Genomic DNA, 22,437 nt, shown 5'->3' on the forward strand with positions numbered 1-22,437 from the left:
TGTTGACAGCCCTATGATCTTCTGCAATATAATACTCTGGTTAAAGAACTACTGTATCTTCACTAAGGTCATGTTACCTCACAGAAAGTGATCCAGCTTCGTAGTATCAACAAAACCAGAGCTCGCCCTGACCCTGACCCAGAGTTTACTTGATCTCATGCCTGTTGGAGTGTGTTTTCTCCTCTACATCCTCGCACGGTAATGAGGGAAGTTCCTTTGTGTCCATCCTCCAAACAGAGGCTCGAATACTAACGCCAGGTCATTTGAGAGCAGGAATGATCAGAATGAGTCTGCTGATGAAGAATGGACTTAAACGCAGAGGAGTTCTGCACTAGGCACATGTTTGGAGATCAGAAGAGTCAGACGTACAAGGCTAAAGCTGGACTTTGTTTTGTCATATATTTCAGCAGCAGAAACAGCTTTTTTCTGTTTTTTGTGACGATGTTCAGCAACGACAGCTCGTGGAACATTGTGATAGATTGGCTCTAGTTAGGCTGTTTGTTTTAATCTTGTTTGTCAGCTTTGAACAGCGAGACACAGGTCCTGCGAATATCTGGCAGCACCGGTTGCCATGACGTCTGATTGAACAATGCCCGCTTATGGGGCAGGATTTTGACAAATATATAATCATAAAAAAAATATCATAAAATAGGCATCTTCACCAAACTCGTTCTTTTGTTCTTTGTTCACATAGGTTTTTTAACAAGCTTGCACTGGACTTTAAAGTGATGGTCTGTAAGTTTGTGAGGAGACATAGAGTGAAATTTGAAACTAAACATTCCCCCCTCTTTAATCTTCTTAAGGTCAGCTCACACTACACGACTTTTATGCCCGATTTTGCTCTAACTCTCAGTCTTCTCGAGTCGCGTCTCGTTGAAGGCAGTCACACAGAGTCGGGTCATGTAGTGTGGGGGGGTCGTGTAGTGTGGGGGGGTCGTGTAGTGTGGGGGGGGTCACGACTGGACTGACGTCGGAATCGTGTAGTGTGGGCGGTGGAAAGACGCGACTAGACTCCAGTCGTAGGAAATCAAACATGTTTGATTTTTAAGCCCGAAACATGGGTGATTTAACCGTCCCAAATGTGAATGACAGAGAGATATAAAGACAGAAAAACACCGCCGTCACTTCTCTGTTAAACCAGCGGCACAAACAGCTCATTTCATGGCCACAGCCCCACACACAAAACAGCACAACTTCATATCACCAAAAGTTCACCACAAACACCTTTTCCAGCTACATTTCAACCACGAACAGAGTGTAGCGGCTCTTACTGAGTTTAGAGACTGTTTAGCTTCACCTCGCCGCTAATGGCGGCTAGCCTCCCCGCTAACGGCAGCTAGCCTCTCGCTTTCTCCGCTCCCCTCTCCCGCTTTCTCCTCCGTCTCCTCCTCCGTCTCCTTTTCTTATTAAATTCACTGAAACACGTCCCGCTTCTTCCTGTCTCCACCTTTTATCTCCATGTGACAGAACTATAGCCCAGTTAAAGCTTGGTAGTAGCAGTAAGCTAGCGCTGCGGTGTTGTGACATTGTTGACACCGTTGACCAATCGGGACACACACGTTATCCCGCGCTCACAAACACAGGCCTGTCTTTGTGGATTTGGGCTCAGTTTTGAAGCCGTAGAGACGACAGACGCGCTGTGTTATAAAACATCAGCTGTTTGTCAGAATCGTGTGTCGCTCTGACGATTCTCAGTCGCTAAGTGTGAACCCCCAGACGTTCTATAATCGACCTGAATCCAGTCGTGTAGTGTGGAGCCCCCAGTCTATATAAAATAGTTTACGACTAAAAAGTCGTGTTGTGTGTGCTGACCTTTAGTTTGCAAAATGAGGAGAGCAGGAGCAGAGTGTTCTGAAGCTCCTCCCTCTCACTCCTGATTGGACCTGACAGGAAAACCTCGTCTCATTGGTCGATGCGGTAGGATACTAGACTCTGAGGGACTTTACAAAAACTAATGTATATATATATTATTACTAACTAACAGGTGGTCGATTTGGAACATGTTATAACATTTGTAAAACATTTAGACTTCCAGACTATCACTTTAACGTGCCGTACACGCTGCATAGAGGATCTCCAGCCTCCCTGATAAATCTGTCCCTACACCCCTCCCCCGTCAGGACGTCCCACCTCCAGTCTGCAGCCCGTGGCCCTCTGCCAGCACCTGCATTCATTACAGAAGACAAGAATTTAACAAGTGGGGCTCTTAAGTCCTCGACAAGTCTGAAGCTGTCAGGCCCCGAACACAAAGTCTGAATGTGCCTCACGCACCAATGAGAGCGCAGCCAAAAGCATTAGAGGGGGGAGAGGGGGGAGAGGGGGGGAGACGTTTGTATAGCACTTTTCACAGACACAAGTCACCCCCAAAATGCTTTATAGTTATTCGTTCACTCCATCCTCAGTGGTGGGGAAAGCCACAACCGCCCTGGGGCAGGCAGAAGTGAACCGGCCTGGCAGTCACGTGGGGGGGGCTCTCAGGTCCAGTCTCTCGGTCCCCATTGTAAACTTTACACTTTAAAGGCGCACTATGCAACTTTTAAGTGAAAAAAAAAAAAAAATCCTAATATTTGTGCTTTCCCACAGTTGACATTATGACGCTCCAAGATCGATCATTTTTAGGGGTTCGTAACAGAAACTGGAGCATCACAGAGGCAACTGTGAGGGAAAGCAAAGGTGCCGAGCTGCACCCATTGTCACTAAACATCGAATATGCACAAATATTACGTGTGGATATAAAATATGTCGATATTTGTGAATGAATGAGGAGGAAAGGATATGTTGTAGCTCCGTGCGGGAAATCTTGCTTTCGTCGTAAAACGTCATAAAATAAGCCTCGCTCAGGGGAAGTTTAGTCTTTGTTATATATATACACTCTGACATGAAAACTAAAGTGTTAAAGGGGGGGTATTATGCAAAATCGACTTTTTCAAGCTTTCCATCATGTTATTCTGTCACTCCCTCATTAAAAACATGGCTGAAGTGTTGCCTTGGCACATTCACGTATTTCTGAGTAATCTGTAAAAACTCTGATGGCGGCCATTTTAGGGATAGGTTTGCCTGAGTCCTCCTAGGAACGCCCCCACCTCCTGGAGACGCCTCCGAGCTTTGGTCACCAGCCGAGTAACCAACCACTGCTCCTCAGCAGAACCCCCTCCCCACTGATGCCACAGACAGCGTGTGGAGGGGGCGTGTCTAAAGGCTCAGAGGTTCTTAAAGAGACAGAGGCCTATTTCAAGACATTCACTACAGCCATTTTGAGAGAGACATTTTATACAAGGCAGTTATTCTAATTTACTGCATTTACAGACCAACAGAAGGTTTGTCTTCATTGTAGTGTGATATAGACTGGTGCTATGGGGCTGAAAAAAGCAGAATACCCCCTCTTTAAGGGAGAAAACTCAAATCAAAAATCTCCATATTGACCACTGCGTGAAAAATGCATGTACTGTATGTACTGTATCTGGATGAGAATCACAAACACAATCAGAGAGTAAAAAGTCCCCACATGATCACGGTCAGAATCCCAAAGTCACAACATCACCACAGGAATCACAGGAATCATGCAGACCAGTGTCAGTCGGATGAAATCACCATCAGTCCAGTTGTTCTATACAAGGCGCAGGCAGACAATCCAAATGTTTCTCTCAATCCGTTGATGGAAAAAGACATATCAAACACATCTGTACACAATACAGAAGGAGGGTCTTCTCCCTGACTGGGCTGAAGAGGCCAGGTCATAAACACAGAGTCCTGAGAGAGAGAGAATATACTGATGGTCCCACTGTAGCGCTGGGCTCTCCCATGCTACATGTTACCGTACTCAGCACCGCCGCACCTAAGCTCATTTCAGAATGGAGTTTTGCTGACCACAGTGTAGCCAAAACTGCTCCCCAGTCCAGACGCAACAAAACATCATGAAAAAACATTCAGACACACGGAACACCAGAATTCACAAGAAACAAAGAAACAAAAACAACTTATATAGAGAGTTATAGAGACGGCAACTCGTCATACAAGGGGGCGTGGCCTGGCCAAGAATCAACCAATCAATCAATCAATGGTTTAGTATCACAACAACACCGAACATTAAGACAATAAAACAGAAGAGTAAATAAGACAATGTAAAGTTCAGCTGAATGAAGTGTCCAGGCAAACGTAAAGTCCTAATAAGCGTCAGCAGCAGGTGATTATCAACATATTTATCATAAATCTGCTTTCATTTGGTTTCATTTCTCCTGCATTTGTTGAGCAAACTGAGGAGTGGACAGGTTTTTGAGAGGCGAGGTTCAAAGTGCCTCATATACTGCAGTCTTCCACTGGCAGAGTAATCTGTTTAATCCACTAATGACATGGTTCCACGCTCACATATTTCATTTGTGAGTTCCGGAATTTGAAGCTCCCAGGAAAGTTATGAACCGGGTCTAAGAAGAGACGAGCAGCGAAAGACGGATGTTTTTGAGATTTGTATAAGATAAAAACACACATTAAAGGATCTGTATCATGGTGTTTTAGCCATTCCAAAGTTAAGTATAGGCATGTATATGATATATTGTACCTCTACCACTATGGAGCACTCATTTTTGTGATAAATATAAGTGTTTTCTGGAGGTAGTTTTCAAACCCGGAAGACACAACGCTTCCATTCAGTTAACTCCGCCCCCTCTCTGCGCACATACAACTTTACCGTAATATAAATAAACAGCAATAAGTGAAGATACTTCACGATGCAGTTATAAGGAGTTGACATCTGCAACACAGCTTCATAAATGGCTAACACGCAAGCTAACACACACGCTAACACACACACTAACACTCAAGCTAACACACACGCTAACACACACGCTAGCACACAAGCTAACACACACGCTAGCACACAAGCTAACACACACGCTAACACACGCGCTAACACACACACTAATACACAAGCTAACACACATGCTAACATGCGTTTGGATTGACTCACCCCTCTGGTCCATCGCTGTTTACATTATGGGACTCGCGTTGGTTATAAAAGTGAATCCACTTTGATTCTGGCGAAGGTTCACCAAACATCCATCAGAGACAGTCACAGAAAAACACTATTTTGGTGAAAGTCACCGAATCCCGGAAAGAAATTCCAACTTCTGGTGAGTGGCCTCTTCTTTAGGAAGGTTGAATGAAGTCTGTCCTCTCGTAGCCAAACGTTCTTCTCTGTGACATTATCGTTAGGTAAGAGAAAAGAACAGGCGTCCAGAGTAGGTTAGAAAGAGCTCCTTCTTCACAACTTCCAGTGCAAACATGACATCTGTGCTGACCATTCTTTCTTCTCCTTTATTTCTTTCTAACAACAGAAATAATGAAAAATCTGTTTTACAAATAAAAAATCAGGCCGTAAGCATAAAATTAAAGGGGCTAGATGCAAGTTAGTCATTTTATACTCACTACTGCCACCTCTGGTCTTATGCGTAGCTGCCTTCTACCTTCTATATTAAGCTCGTGCATGACGGCACTTTGGATCCGAAGTAACACCTGAGTGACAGGGCAGGATTTTAGAGGCAGTTGTGGTGAACAGGTCTGAGCTCATGCTACACATGAGGACATGGAGGAACATGTAGGGGGAGGTTTTAACATTTTTAAACTCTGTATAGTCCCTTTAAGACAGTACAGTCAGTTCCGTTCCGCTCTGACGACACAATAGAGCAACTCAGCGGTTTTCCAGGAGAGGGCGGAGCAGCTTCTCAGAGAGCAGGATTCAGGAGGATTGATTAGATCTGTGTGAAGAAAGCCAAAAAAAGTTGATTTTGCATGATATAGGCCCTTTAGGAGAGAAATAAATGCTTGTATTTGATTCTAATTGTGGAGGATTTCTGGTGACACAGTCTCATGAGGTCTTCACCCCTCCCCTGTCTGACAGTCAGGTCTTCCTCCAACAATAGCTTCAGCGTGAGGTGATGCGGCGCGGCCTTTGGTCAGTGGCACTTTAACAAGCGCAGGGCTGTGATTTGGGCGCCCCAGGAATGCGCTCTTCCAGATGTGTGCCCCCCTCCCCTCGCCGCTCACGCACGTGTCAATGCGCACGCTGTTCGTCTGTCAAAGGCTCTACCTGTGCGGAATGTCGGGGAGGATGGGGCCGGGGACGGGACAAGCTCAGGCGGGACCCCGCGCTGTTTACGCTCCGGCTAATCAAAGCATCACCGGCCACAAGGCGCACTTATCAGGCCATCCACACGGCGTGAATGGGCTTTTACAGTGAGGGGAACAGCAGATGACAGGGGGGCTTTCACCGGGAATCAAAGAACCAGTCCAAGTGTTTCATTACTGTGGAAGAAACTTTCATCTACGGACCCATGTGGGCTGTTGGAACTTCCGAGACCGCTCTGCCCTGTGGGTTTGGAGGCAGCAAGAGGACGGAGTTTGTTTGTTTGAGAGAAGGAAGAGGAACAGATGAAGCAGAGGAGGAGGAGGAGGAGAGGAGAGAGTCAGGCGGAGCAGAGGAGGAAGAGGAGAGGACTCATCCCTCTGATTGTGATGTCCATCCATCTTCTTCCACTTGTTGCCAGGTCGCCACCTTAACATGGTGGGGGGGTTTGAGCACCTGTATGAAGCTGGAGCTCTGGTGTCAGGGCCTTGTTTCCCTGGGAGGGTCTCCCTGGGCAAACAGGTCCTGGGTGACGGGTCAGACAGAGAGCGGCTCAGAAGTAGGTGGACGAGGGGGGATTTATGGCCTTCTGAAGTCAGTTTTGAAGGTGAAGGTTAGTGTTTGCCTCGAGCTTCTATAACATGGACCACCTCACTAACTCAGAGCTTATCTCAGGGGCAGGTCCACACAAGCCCCTCCAGCCCACCAACACTCCTGCCCGCCGTGCCATCCTTGACCCCTTGACCCTCCTCTAAAACAACTCAAACTTATCATGAGCGTGTACTTGACTTTATTTACATGTCCAGAGCCCCCAAAAAGCATTTAGAATGTGGCTCAAGCTTATGTAGAAACCAGAAATCCTTCAACGTTCTCTCCCCAAACCAATGAACAGGAAAGTCAGGCACAATGCTAACACATGGGGAGGTCTGCTTTGTCCTTCTCATGGTATTTCAATCATTTCTGTGGTTTCTTGATCACCACCTGAACCACAACGAAGCTTCCTGTAGTGCGTGGTACCAGGACGTTTGTAGCACGGTGAATCGTCTACTTCTTTTATTTAGAACTACGCAAATTGGGATCGAACATTCATTTCAACTCGTTTATACTGAGTCCGGTTGGGAGACGAGAGCAAAATGCCCAAACTGCCAAAAACAGAGGCGAAGCAGCAGCTGGATTTGGCAGCGGAGGAGGATTACGTGAGCCTTAGTCGAGTTGGTGAATTAATGGAACAACAAAAGGATTTGTTCAAGGAGCTTCTCCATCAACAACAAGAGAACTTTAAGGGATTCATACAGATCATGGTGGAGTCTACACACTCGCGTATGGACCTGCTATAACAAGGGACGTTCAGGAGCTCAAAACGAGCCTGCAGTTTACGGAAGGTGAGGTGGACAATCTTCAGGAGGAGAGCACAAAACTCACAGAACGCAGTAGCATATTACAAGCCGATGTATACAAGGTTTGTGATAGTTTGCTTACTATGACGGATATAATGGAGTACCTGGAGGGGCAGAGCAGGAGAAACAACTTGGTCTTCGAGGGAGTGATCGAATCGCCGGGGGAGACCTGGGCCGACGTGGAGGAGAAAGTGAAACAACTGCTCAAAGTGAAGCTCCAGCTGCAGCACACGGTGGAGGTGGGAAGGGCGCACCGCGTGGGGAAACCAGACGGCGGGGGGGTCCGGCCCAGAGCCATCATCGCCAGGCTACTGCGCTGGAAGGACCGTGAAGCTATTCTGCAGAGGGCAAAACGTCTAAAGGGATCTAAAATAAATGAAGACTACACGGACCATGTCAAAAGGAAGCGAAGAGAATGGATGCCGGAGTTGAAGCGGCACGAGAAAGGGGAGATATTGCCTTCTTGCGCTATGACAAACTAATAGTTCATCCGCGCACCAGCACACCAAACCCAGTATAAACATCTGAATAACGAGTCTGGTACGTTGAATCACACCATTGCACATGGCACTTAACACATCTATCTTAGGAAGCCCCGATCTGGAGCTCTCACTAAGGAGATTTACTGAAACAAACCTGGATTACAATTTCCACAATATAATTCACAGAAGATTGAGGTGAAAATAACTTTTACATGAGATCTATCAATGACTGTCAGTATTACGCAGAGGATGTTTACAATGGAAAATGTAGGAACGTGAAGGCCTTTTCTGTAATCCACTTTAATAGTCGAAGCCTTTATGCGAACTTTGACCACATCAAGAGCTACTTAAATCAGTTTTCAAAACCTGAAACAGAAAAACAGAAACATGGATTCATGACGACAGGGAAATGGAGTTTTCTATTGAAGGTTATGAGTTTACAAGCCTGAACAGAATAAATAAGCATGGTGGGGGCGTAGCTATGTTTATAGACTCAAATCATAAGTACACAGTGATTGAAAATAACACTATGGTGGTTGATGATGTCTTTGAATGCCTGACTGTCCAAATTGCAAGGGAAAAAAAGAAAAATATCATTGTAAGTTGTATTTATAGAACACCTGGGTCTAATATAGAGGTTGTTTCTAATTGGATGGAGGAGCACTTTTCTAACTCCAATCATAAAGTCATGTTTGTGGGGGTTATTTTAACATCGATCTGTTAAACCCAAATAACCATAAAAAGACGAATTTATCAACACTTTATAGTGTAGTATAGTATAGTATAGTGTAGTGTAGTGTAGTGTAGTGTAGTGTAGTGTAGTGTAGTGTAGTGTAGTGTAGTGTAGTGCAGTGCAGTGCAGTGCAGTGCAGTGCAGTGCAGTGCAGTGCAGTGCAGTGCAGTGCAGTATAGTATAGTATAGTATAGTATAGTATAGTATAGTATAGTATAGTATAGTATAGTATAGAGTATAGGTCTGGTTCCCCTAATTACCAAACCGAGTAGAATCACATCTCACAGTGCCACTTTCATTGATAATATTTTTTCTAATGAAATAGAAAGTGATACAGTCAGAAGACTAATGATAAATGATATTAGTGATCACCTTCCAGTATTTGTATTGTACAAAAAGAAAACTTGTATTGGTTTAGAAGAGTACAAACAGAGATAACTATTGATGCATTCAAAAAGGAGTATTATATACTCTGAGAATGACACCAATAAGGCACTGTGGTTTGGGCTAGTACTTACAAAAACACAGTAAAACCAATAGTATTACTGCAAAAAAGAGCTGTCAGAGTAATTCATAAAGTTGGGTTTCATGAAGGATCATGGATCATGATGTTTTGTGACATTGTTGAGTTCCAAACTGTACAGATGTTATACAGAGCAAGGTACAAACTGTACAGATGTTATACAGAGCAAGATACAAACTGTACAGATGTTATACAGAGCAAGATACAAACTGTACAGATGTTATACAGAGCAAGGTACAAACTGTACAGATGTTATACAGAGCAAGATACAAACTGTACAGATGTTATACAGAGCAAGGTACAAACTGTACAGATGTTATACAGAGCAAGGTACAAACTGTACAGATGTTATACAGAGCAAGATACAAACTGTACAGATGTTATACAGAGCAAGGTACAAACTGTACAGATGTTATACAGAGCAAGATACAAACTGTACAGATGTTATACAGAGCAAGGTACAAACTGTACAGATGTTATACAGAGCAAGATACAAACTGTACAGATGTTATACAGAGCAAGGTACAAACTGTACAGATGTTATACAGAGCAAGATACAAACTGTACAGATGTTATACAGAGCAAGGTACAAACTGTACAGATGTTATACAGAGCAAGATACAAACTGTACAGATGTTATACAGAGCAAGATACAAACTGTACAGATGTTATACAGAGCAAGGTACAAACTGTACAGATGTTATACAGAGCAAGGTACAAACTGTACAGATGTTATACAGAGCAAGATACAAACTGTACAGATGTTATACAGAGCAAGATACAAACTGTACAGATGTTATACAGAGCAAGATACAAACTGTACAGATGTTATACAGAGCAAGGTACAAACTGTACAGATGTTATACAGAGCAAGATACAAACTGTACAGATGTTATACAGAGCAAGGTACAAACTGTACAGATGTTATACAGAGCAAGATACAAACTGTACAGATGTTTTACAGAGCAAGATACAAACTGTACAGATGTTATACAGAGCAAGGTACAAACTGTACAGATGTTATACAGAGCAAGGTACAAACTGTACAGATGTTATACAGAGCAAGGTACAAACTGTACAGATGTTATACAGAGCAAGATACAAACTGTACAGATGTTATACAGAGCAAGGTACAAACTGTACAGATGTTATACAGAGCAAGATACAAACTGTACAGATGTTATACAGAGCAAGGTACAAACTGTACAGATGTTATACAGAGCAAGATACAAACTGTACAGATGTTATACAGAGCAAGGTACAAACTGTACAGATGTTATACAGAGCAAGATACAAACTGTACAGATGTTATACAGAGCAAGATACAAACTGTACAGATGTTATACAGAGCAAGATACAAACTGTACAGATGTTATACAGAGCAAGGTACAAACTGTACAGATGTTATACAGAGCAAGGTACAAACTGTACAGATGTTATACAGAGCAAGATACAAACTGTACAGATGTTATACAGAGCAAGATACAAACTGTACAGATGTTATACAGAGCAAGATACAAACTGTACAGATGTTATACAGAGCAAGGTACAAACTGTACAGATGTTATACAGAGCAAGATACAAACTGTACAGATGTTATACAGAGCAAGGTACAAACTGTACAGATGTTATACAGAGCAAGATACAAACTGTACAGATGTTTTACAGAGCAAGATACAAACTGCTACCAGGCCAAATACAAAGAAGGTTCCATGAACGCACTGGTTTTTATGATGTTTTATTACGTGAAGATTTAAACTTTAGGATTCAGAAACAGCTCAACTTTGAAAAGCTTCAGCCCTACAGTTAAAGGTGCAATTGTGGAATAATTTGGAGATGGAAATGAAACAATGTCCAAACATCAACCTGGGGGGGGGTTGTTGATGTGGAGCTACTGCCCTCTTCAACTGGCCCGCTCTACACCCGGCTTTTTAACGCACCACTCGATGTAGAGGTTACATCATACACTGTACATAATAAAACATATATAAATAAGAATAATGCAATAAAAATGCACATAGATTTACATTGTGTTTGAGCCTGGTAATGACAACTGGAGCAACAAGAACACGGACTATAATACGTGTTTTAATGTCCCCTTATGTCATGAAAACTAGTGAGTCTGGCTGATATTTGGCATTGGAACCTGAAAGAAATATATGAATGGTCGCTTTGTTACTTGCTTTGTAGGGATCTTGCAGGAAACAAGACCGTTCTTGTAATAGTGTTTGGTTCTGTTATTATGTGAACAGTTCAAACAGTGGTTGTGAGTTTGGTTTGTGTCAAAAAGCTGTTCTTGTTGTTGTTTTGTTTACATTGTGTTTACATTACTGTGAGAAATGAAAAGTTTTATCATTTTGAGTTGGGGGGAGGCGCTCATAAGCTTTTGCTTCAGCCTACTCCTTTTGAGCAAAGTGTATGCTCAAATAAAGAAATAAATATCACCAAATTCTTACAAGCTGACGGTGAGCACGCTTTGGCCCAGGGTCGAGACCTGGCACTGGGCAGGAAACGCCAGTGGAAGAGGGCCAAAGGTGAACTACAGTCATACTGAGTGTACTTCCCTGCCCTGTCCCAAACCGTTTCTTCACGTCCACATCTCTGGGGACATTATTGGACCACCTACCCCCCGCTCTCAGTGGAGCTTCCTCAGTCCCACGCACAGCTCGCTTGGGCACAAAGCCACACAGTGTCATGTTGCCGCCCGCACCGGTAACATTTGCCTCAGTGCTGTCCTGCGGCCGCTCCAGCTCAATGCAGGCTTTGTTCCAGGGACTGTCTTCTCACACAGACATGTCCTCCCCCGTCCCGGCACAGAGAGAGCTCAGCATTCATTTCATAAACCAATGCAGTTTGGCAGAATTTTTGTCGAAGTGATGAAAACGATCAAATCTGTAACAAGCAGCAGTATGTGGCGATTCTAGGACAAAACAAGATCTAAGCTGCCAAACTGAGCCCAAACCACTGCATTAAAGCACTGCATCCTTTTCTAAATGTGACTTATTTAGATTAAAGGTATACAGGAGGATTTTCCCGAATTTTAGGAAAGAACCGCCCTCTCCACTTTAAAAAAAAAAAATGCTTATGCGCAACGCTCTACCTGCCTCCGAGGAGGAAGAATCTCCCAAAAACACTCTGGTCTTGTTTCTCTTCTGAAGCCTTTCTCTTCTTCTCATACACTTCGAAGACACTTTTTCTCTTGCCCCTCTGCCATTTTCAAACGACTCGGTGCTTCTGCAGCAGCAATGAACGGCTAACAGCGTAACTCACATAGGCCTGAAAGTGCACATGCGCAGAAATAAACAAGGGACGAGCGCGCACGACGGCCTTACGTAGGCAAATCACCAGAATGATTGACAATTAGGAGGACCAATCGTCTTGATGATCCACCCGGAAATACAACATCCTCTGCTATACCTTTAAGGAATAAGTGTGTTTTCTTCCCAGTGATGCAACAATTTTTCTGCAATTCATGCAGTTCTTATATTTGAAGAGTTTCTAGGCTAGTGCAAGGCTAGTGCATGTCTATGGTATCAGCTAGCCTGCATTAAAAACAGTGTGACCCGCTCCACAGAGCACCTGAGGCAAATCACTTATAACACCAGACTAACCATATACATGTCTGTGTCCATAGAGTCATGTTTGGAATATAACTGACCTGCATCACATGAATTACCGCATTTTGAGGGACTATTTTCTCGCAGATCACTCCGCCGCTGTGTAGCTTATACAACCACGAAGCTGATGCTGCTCAGATATAAGGTCTTTTAAATGCAAAATGGTTAAAATGACTCTATGGACACAGACATTTATATGGTTAGTCTGGTGTTATAAGTGATTTGCCTCAGGTGCTCTGTGGAGCGGGTCACACTGTTTTTAAGGCAGGCTAGCAGAAATATGCTAGCCTTGCACTAGCTTAGCGCCACGTAACTCTTCAAACATAAGAACTGCAAAAAATATCTCCAGAAATCAGCAACACTCTGGATAACTAAGGAAATGAGGCCCTATGTCAAAAATCCTGAAATATCCCTTTAAGACATATTTGACCTTTCAGTGACCCAGAGGATGTTTGGGTTGTTAGCGCCTTCACTTACCATCCCCATGGCCTGTAGGTCGCTCCAGGATCAAAAGTGTTTTTTTTAAGTTTTCACTTGAACCGTATCTATGGTTACATATGCATTCCATACAACCTACCAGAAACCCTAAAAAACCTGAAATGAAACTGGTCCTGTAGCATCATAGGAGCCACCAGGATGGGAAGTGAAGGTGCTAATGCATGCGGCCCTTCAGCCTCATCGTAGTGGCTCATGTCTTCAGGTCCTGGTAAAGGAGTTTGCTTCTTGTAGTGTGATCTATGGAGCAGGGGCGGAGCAGGGGCGGAGCAGGGGCGGAGCAGGGGCGGAGCAGGGGCGGAGCGGAGAAAGTCGGGGGTTGGGGGAGGCACAACACCTGGTGCCCCATTTACAGTGTTAGAATATCTGAATGACTTTGATAGATTGCAGTATCAAAGCAGCTACAAATATTACATCTAAAATGCAACAGAATGCTGGAAGTATTTATTACTTAAAAATAACAAAACATAATTCATCATTTGAATAAATATTGTAAATTTACTTGCATATATTTCTAAACAGATCAACAATAATATTTATCAGTCTGTTGGGTCGTTTGATGTTAAAACTATTGCGGCTCTTTGAGACTTTCATTTGGTTTGAAATGGTCTGAATGAGGACATGGCTGGAACATGTAGGTTGAGGAAAATACTTCATTGTCAAACATTGTGTGTGTGTGTGTGCGTGCGTGTGTGTGCGTGTGTGTGTGTGTGTGTGTGTGTCACATCCTCACTCCTCTCCTCGCACACAGTCTTCTGTTGACCAGCATCAGAACCAGGAGCAGCCCCCCCCCCTGACGGGAAAGTACAGTGGACCTCTGACCCAGAGGGGCTGACATGAGTAGTGTTTTTATTTATCTGACCTCGTGGGCCTCAAAGAGCTTAACATCAGAGACGCGCTCACCCCCCCACACACAAACACTGGCACATTCCACAGGACCCCCCACCCTCTCGTTACCCACGTTATATTTACATGACTTCTTCTTTTCTTTTGTTTCCTTGGTTGATCAGACACTGTTCCTGTTTGTCTTCACACCGCACTCTATTTTCTTACTGCCTCTTTTTCTCAGAAGCACATTCTGCTGTAGAAACAACACTTCACCTGCCAATGCTTAAACACGGTTTCTTCAATGTGTTTTCACATGAGACTGAAATGACCAATGCATAAAGATGAGGAAACATTTTCATCAGATATCATTCAGATATTCAATCAGATCATGGCAGGAAAACATACTGGACTGGGTCTCGATTTCAGTGTCTGATAGTGAAGCGATACCAGTTTTTATCATTCCAAATCAACCATGTTATAATGTTCTTCTGTGGACGATTCATTCACACAGTTTTGAGTAATCGTTTGTTCTTCTGCTGCTGTTGCTCTGAGTCTATACCATTATTGTACCCGGGGCCCTGACCCTGCTCATGACAGCATTTAAGGATGGGTCAAATGCAGACCACACATTTCCCTTCAGGCAGTGGTGGGACGTTCAGGGTCAGCAGGGCCTTCTCTGCTCGTCCTGGCCAAATGAAGAAAAAAAACAAAGGAATATGTTTTAAAGGATCTGGATCCTGCTATTTAATCAATACCAAAGTAAACTATAGGCATTTATATGATATATTGTACCTCTACCATTATGGAGAACTATTTTTTGTGATAAATATAAGTATTTTATGGTGGTATTTTGCAAACCTGGAAGACAAGACGCTTTGATTCAGTTAGCTCCGCCCCCTCTCCCAGAGCTAATCCGCCCATGCAACATTAGCAGTAAAATAAATGTAATATCACAGCAATAAGTGAAGTTACTTCACAATAAGGAGTCGACATCTGCAACACAGCTTCATAAATGGCTAACACACAAGCTAACACACAAGCTAACACACACGCTAACACACAAGCTAACACACAACCTAACACACACGCTAACACACAAGCTAACACACAAGCTAACACACATGCTAACACACACACGCTAACACACACGCTAACACACACACACGCCAACACACACACACGCTAACACGCTAACACACACACACACACACACACACACGCTAACACGCTAACACACACGCTAACACACACACAAGCTAACACACAAGTTAACACACACGCTAACACGCTAACACACACGCTAACACACACACAAGTTAACACACATGCTAACACACACACACACACGCTAACACACACGCTAACACACACGCTTGCACATAAGCTAACATGTGTTTTGATTGACTCACCGCTCTGTCCTGGCCGCTCCTTTGGGTTTTTATATTATGGGATTTGTGTTGGTTATAAAAGTTGATTGTGGCGAAGGTTCACCAAACACAAATGATCTGGTCTAAGCTCAGGTAAGAACATATCTCAGGATGTAAAAACGGTGGCCTGTTCCTTTAAGGCCATGGTCCAGGTGTTGGTGAAATCAGCTGGTGTTTGGTGCCATGGTCATTGGTCATGCTTTGGTGTGATCCCTGCATGTGTTGACGTTCCTCCTCTGTGCCGCAGCTCTGAAGAGGTCCTTCGACATTGACGATGAAGAGGACATCCCCGCCTTCTCCTCGCCCTCCCCGACGCGCTCCCCGCGGCCCCCGGCCTCGCCCCACTTCTACCTGAACCGCTCCAAACCGGCGGTCCACCCGTCCTCCACCCGCTCCTACAGCACCTCCTCCGCCTACCCGCCCTCGCACCTGAGCCCGCCCACAGACCGGCCCCGCGCCGTGGTCACCAGCCTGTCCTTCAACAAGGGGAGCAGCGCCACCAGCAGCAGCAGCAGCAGCAGCAGCAGGGCCCACCAGAACAACGGCAGCTCCTGTGTGACCCGGGCCGCCTCCTTCCAGAGCCGGTACAGATCACATGATCCAGTTTAGAAACGCTACAACACAGGTGGACACTCATGTGTAGAGGTGGCAGAACATGGGACATAGGAAAAACAACTGGGGGAGTGTTGCTGATCTGTTCAGGACATGAACAACTCCTTTAAGTTTGTCTCTCTCTTCCTTTCTCTCTTTCTCTCTCTCTCTCTTCCTCTCTCATTCTTTTTCTCTCTGTCTTTGTATCTATCTCTCGTTCTTTCTCTCTCTTGTTCTTTCTCTCTCTGTCTTTCTCTCTTTCTGAAAAAAAATTAAAAAGGGCTCATGGGTGAGACTCGGCTCTCATTGTTCACTTAAAAAAGCCAGCTCTTTGTACCGACTAGTGCGCAACCGACCCATCACTACAACCAACCACTCCTGCCTTTATCTAACCACCCCTGCCTTCACCCAACCACCCCTGCCTTCACCTAACCACTCCTGCCTTCACCTAACCACTCCTGCCTTCACCTAACCACCCCTGCCTTCACCTAACCACTCCTGCCTTCACCTAACCACCCCTGCCTTCACCTAACCACCCCTGCCTTCACCTAACCACCCCTGCCTTCACCTAACCACCCCTGCCTTCACCTAACCACCCCTGTCACTGACACTGTCCAGTTCCTCTGACACTGTCCAGGGTCCGACTGGTCAGGGTGGGTTTCCTCCATGTTCTCTGGTTTCATACATCAACCCAAAACACGCACCATAGGCGTAAACCTCCACCTAGATACTCTTTGCATGAACCTAGCCCAACATCTGGAGATGGGCGCTCCTTGGTCAGCGAGCGCTCGTCCTGGTTGCCTCAGTAGCTTAGGGACAGTTCAAACCCTTGCTTCCTGGATATTATCTTCCTTTAATGAATCTTCTCATATGTTCCACTTGTTTCCAAACCACAGATTCAGTCCCAACGGCTTCTCTACCATGTTCGGGGCGGGAAGCGACAACGACAGCCTGTACAGCTCCACGTCCAGCCTGGAGTATTCTGCGGGTGGCCCCAGGCTGCTGTCCCACCCCAGCCCGCGCAGCCCCGACGAGAACCCGCCGTCTCTCCAGCAGAGTCTCGACGCCAACTTCAACCAGCGGAAGTTTTCTCCCGTGTCAGAGCCGCGGGACTTCAGCTCCAGACCCCTTCAGGACCCCCACAGCCCCAACGGGGACAGAGGGGGCGCTGTGGGGAGGAGCGGCGGTGGGGGAAGCCACTCTCCTGGATTCAAGTTTGCTAATGCTAATGTTATAGCTAACGCTAACTGGAACGGTCGACTCCAAAATGCCAGTTCTTTTGGAGAAGACCATCGCGCCTTCCACAACCACAGCCCTAAACCAGCCGCTGTGACCGGCCAGCGGAAGCCGCCCCAGCTCCACAAGTTCCCCCTGGACCTGGATAACATAGTGACCGCACCCTTCGAGGACCCCTCGCCAAGAGCACCGGCCCCCCCACGCTCTCCCAGCTCCTCCGCGTCCCTGAGCAGCCTGGACAGCTCGGACACCCCGCCGGGCCCCCAGCGCGTCCCCCGGGTCAGCCCCTGCCCTGTGCCCCTGTCGCCCGCTCAGACGCCCCGCCTGGAAGTCCTCTCGGGGCCGCTGGTGGGACAGCTGCAGGGATCTTGGGCAGGGGGCGTGGAGGAGGAGCTCGGGGACAGCGTGGGGTCCATTCTCCAGAGGATCGCGTCGTTCTCCCAGCCTGCGCTCCATCACACCAGCACCAACGGGACGGCCCCTCCGCTCGGAGCCGCGGGGCATCGCAAAGGTAGGACACGCCTTCTACAGTCGTCTTCATCAAACATGACAAGGACTGGACCATTCTGCACACACTCACGCTTGGATGAGCTCGCTGCAGTAACATGGCTGGATTTACTTTGGAGAACACACACGGGGTCAGGCGGGGCTACGTCTTGCTGACCAATCACATGCCACGGCTGCAGCCAAGGAACTGTCAAACTGATCCAGGGACAGTCTCTCCTTCTGACAGCAGATATTACACCTACGTGAATACGGAGGATAAGTCTGACCCCAGATCAGTGTGAAAGTTCTTACCTGAGCTTAGACGAGTTGATCTGTACCTGTCTGCTCTTTGTGCTCGTGGAAGAGTGTGGTCACTTCCAACTTCACCCCGTTTGGAGCTATAGGAATACATTGGGAGAGACCAAATGCTAGCAACATCTTTGGTCTGTTTGCGTGACTGAGGGCACGCACAAAGACCAGACAGGTACGCATCAACTCATCTACGCTCAGGCAAGAACATATCTCAGTATGGAACAATGGTGGCCCGTTCCTTTAAAAGCCCTGTGCCTCATTTGAACCTTGTTAGTCCAAATCTGATGAAAAGAACGACGGGAGGGGAATCTTTTTTGTTTAGTGCTTTTCACATGAAAACAAGTCGCCCAAAGTGCTTCACACAGAGCGGGAAGGGAAGTTTCACTCACTCCATTCTTAGTGGTGGTAAGCCACATCTGTAGCCACAACAGCCCTGGGGCAGACATCTGTTCACCACCAACCACTCTCTCACACCATCACAGGCCCTCCTCAGCTTCATCTAAGCAACACACTGTGGCACAGCGGCTAGCACTTCACAGCAAGAAGGTCCCGGGTTCCATTCCCACCTGGACAGGGCCTTTCATGTTCTCCTCATGTCTGCATAGCTTTCGTCTGGGTTTCCCCTACCACTAATATCATTCATCCTGGCCTATTGTACATGTTTTGTGTGCATGAGTGAATGAATGAATGAATGAATGAATGGTAATCAGAGGGACCGTTGGTGCAGATGTGCCGTCGTGCCTCTGTCAGTCTGCCCCAGGCTGCAGACATAGCCAACCTCCGCAGTGTGTGGAGTGACTGAGATGGGTGGCATCAGTAGTCCTGAAGGATGGGTGTGTCTCCTTAGGGTGGGGCACTAAAGTCTGGTTGGCATGGCAGTGAGATCAGGACAAGTTTGAAAGACTCCAAGTAAAAAGTGAACACTGTGCTCCACCGCATGTTTATGTTACAAATATTTCAATGAGTGTGATACAGAGCAGATGTATTAAGATAGGCAGCATTTTATCTCCCCAGATTATTGCCATTCATTTCACAATTGCGATGCAGTAGTTTTAAACATGACAAAGAATGTGACAGAAGGGTGGAAAGATGGCGATGGGACAAAGCTGGGGAGTGGAGAAACATCCCGCTCACCTCTCAACACTTCGGCTAAAGTCCTTATCTCTTTTTGTGGTGGAGATTGTTTTGGAAGGGTCACAGCCTGGGCATTTCCTCTGCACATTTCCTGGAGCTGTGCCTAGCGACCTCTCTGTTACTGACTGTCGTTGCCGAACGCGTATTATTGAGTGGTGTCCTTAATAATTAACCCGTGGACATAAGCCTTTAACAAGCCTTTAACAAACACATGCATTGAGACAGCTCAGGTGACGAGCGCCTGCTTATATACGGACTCACACCCCCACTTTCCCACTGGCTTGTGCAGAGCGTCGCAGGGCCATAGTCAGTGTGTGTAGAGCATCATCGCACATGAACCACACATAGGAACAACAATGGGCTAAACACTATTTACTACATGTACTACAGTTTAACAAAAATCAATTCTTTCTAATGTATTTGTTGTGTACAGACATGCTTTGGGGGCGGGACCACATATTGAGGTACTGCAACTGCAATTACATGCGCATGGCCATATTAGCACCGACAACAGCGCCCTATGTTACTCCTCTTTTAACCCGAACACTTTGTCATGTAAATGGATGATCTGGATTATCCCTGTGGAAAGGAACCTTCATTTGTGTTCTGCGCATGTTCCATCCGCAATGAATCTTGGTCTTTTGAGAACAGGAAGTACTTGTATGCACTGTCTGTGTCTGGCGTGCAGAAATACACAAGAAGCATGAACTTTCATCCATCCATTTTCTCACGCTTTGTCTGGGGCCAGGTTGTGGAGGCAGCAGTCTCAGCAGAGATGCCCAGAATTCCCGTTCCACGCACACCTCCTCCGGCTGTTCCTGAGGTGACACCAGGCCAGCTCGGAGACATAGTCCCACCAGCGTGTCCTGGGCCTTCCACGAGGTCTTATCCCCCTAGGACATGCCTGGAACACCTCCCGCAGGAGGCGACCAGGAGGCGTCTGGAACAGATGCCCGAGCCACCTCAGCTGCTCCTTTTGACGTGAAGGAGCAGCGACTCTACTCCGAGCTCCTCCCGGGTAACTGAGCTCCTCACCCGATCTCGGAGGGTGCGCCCAGACACCCTGCGAAGGAAACTCATTTCGGCCGCTTGTATTCGCGATCTTGTCCTTTCGGTCATTACCCAAATCTCATGACCATAGGTGAGGGTGGGAACGTAGAGCGATCAGGGAGCGCATAGGGAGCGCATAGGGACCTTGCGGGGCGCTCCGACCTGTGTGATCTTTTGTGGGTGTTAAGAAATCTGAGCTCAAGACGTGGGCCAAGAAACAGTGTTGTTGTTGCCTACTATGAGCACTGACAGATCACTACAATGTTCTTGTTTGGTTGTTGATTGACATCCAAATATCCAATGGATTCGTTTGTTTTTCTATATGCTCTTATTTTTAAAAAGTGGTGGCTGCAAACTCTCCTGTGAGAGATAAAGTTTTCTGAATCTTGTGTATGTCCGGTCGGCTGCACAGCAGACATTGACGGTGCAACACAAATGAATGTTCCTCACCATGGGGATCTGTGTTTACATGACGCACTATTCAGGTTAGAAGAAAAACCCAGGGCTCATATGGCCGTGCACAACAAGGATAGTGCTAATATTCCGCTTATGAAAGGGTTATTGACTGCTTGTAAGCGGCGTATGTGTGGACCAACCTTATTTACATGTGTTTTAACTTTGTGATGAACATATTTCACACCCTCAGACGGACAGACTGTTTAACTTATACGGACAGTGGCTCAGGCGGTAGAGCAGGGGTCCTCAAACTTTTTATTCTTTGGGGGCCACATTATCGTTCCTGACTGTGATGGGGGGCCAGGCCGGGCCGGGTTGGCTATAACATAGAATTGTATGACCCAGACCAAAATGCAGTAGGCCTCATTGTAGAGACGACTCGCCTGCACAGTCGTTTGTTTCGCTGTAGTGGTTTCCAAAAATAGTAATCAAGTAATCAACACTTTGTTTTAATTTGAAATACCACAGGTATTCCATTTATTTTGATTTTCAAATAAAACATGATTGCGTAATGTGACCAAAGTAATAACTGTTTACACTTGTATTGCACTTTACAAGCCTGTTCACAAGTTTCTCAAAGTACTGTCGTCATTATTCATTCCCTCCACACTCTGTGGTTAAGCTTCATTTACCACGTGGCTATAATGTGTTGTTTATATCCTGATCCCTTTTTATGTCAGTGCCCTCTGCTGGACACGTGTGGAACTTTTTTTATTTATTTAAGTTGCCCCCTAGTGGCTGGAATCAGTATACTGGTTATTTAAAATCATAACTCTGGGCTGGAGACTTTTTTTTAAATACTCAGGGATTTGTGCTCTACAAAACACTTCACATCCCCTAATATTAAGTTTTGTCATCTTTGCTCTTTTTCAGTCTGTGAAAACCAGAAAGCAATTCATAGCTTACTAAATACTATTTCAATAATCAATTAGGTGTTTCAGCCCTAGATGTCAACCCAAGTTTTAAAGCAGTACTAAGTAACTCATGCCCCTAGAGGCCATAAGAGCCACTGCAGGTGTCGTAGCATGTTAAGTTTTTTTACTCATTAATTGTCTGTGAGAGTAAATACTACACTGACAGAAAAGTCGAAGGCACAGAGGGATATTGTTCATCCAATTACACAATGGAGATCATTTTTTTCACTCAGACTTGGCTGTAAATACTGTTTAAAGTGACGCTAGCCCGCAGTTAGCTTTGCCTGTTAGCTTCTTCTTCGTGATTCCATTAGTGTGAATTGGTGCTCCGGGTCGGAGCAGGAAAAGCTGTATGTGTGGTTGTCTGTCCAGAGACACCAGGCAGAGATGAAAGACCCCCCAATCATCCCATTAATTGTACTACCCCCAGAGGGACGACGGAAAGGATTTATTAAGGTAAACAAGTTACTTAGTCCTGCTAGATCCAAAACAACTACCCAGGGCAGCTAAACAGTCGATCTCCCATACTGAACTTTAGTTTGGTTTGTCAGAAAGGGCTGTGCCCCTGTACCGTACAGAAGTTAATGTTGTTTTGATCAGAACAGGGTGGGAGTGGACGCTCGGGTGGAGGTTGCTAT

The 22,437-nt window shown here is 45.7% G+C and overlaps 1 protein-coding gene across 1 annotated transcript in view; it reads left to right on the plus strand.

The window, feature by feature from the left end:
* LOC306969739 (uncharacterized protein) overlaps positions 1–22,437 on the plus strand; it is a 78,705-nt gene that overhangs the window by 10,142 nt on the left and 46,126 nt on the right. Inside the window, exons 2-3 of the mRNA XM_079565443.1 lie at positions 15,868–16,204; positions 17,108–17,958. Coding sequence (XP_079421569.1) covers positions 15,868–16,204; positions 17,108–17,958 — 1,188 coding nt within the window. The remainder of the gene's footprint in view (positions 1–15,867; positions 16,205–17,107; positions 17,959–22,437) is intronic.

Source organism: Gobius niger, assembly GCF_951799975.1.
Source record: "Gobius niger genome assembly, chromosome: 10".
In the NCBI taxonomy this organism is placed as follows: Eukaryota; Metazoa; Chordata; class Actinopteri; order Gobiiformes; family Gobiidae; genus Gobius; species Gobius niger.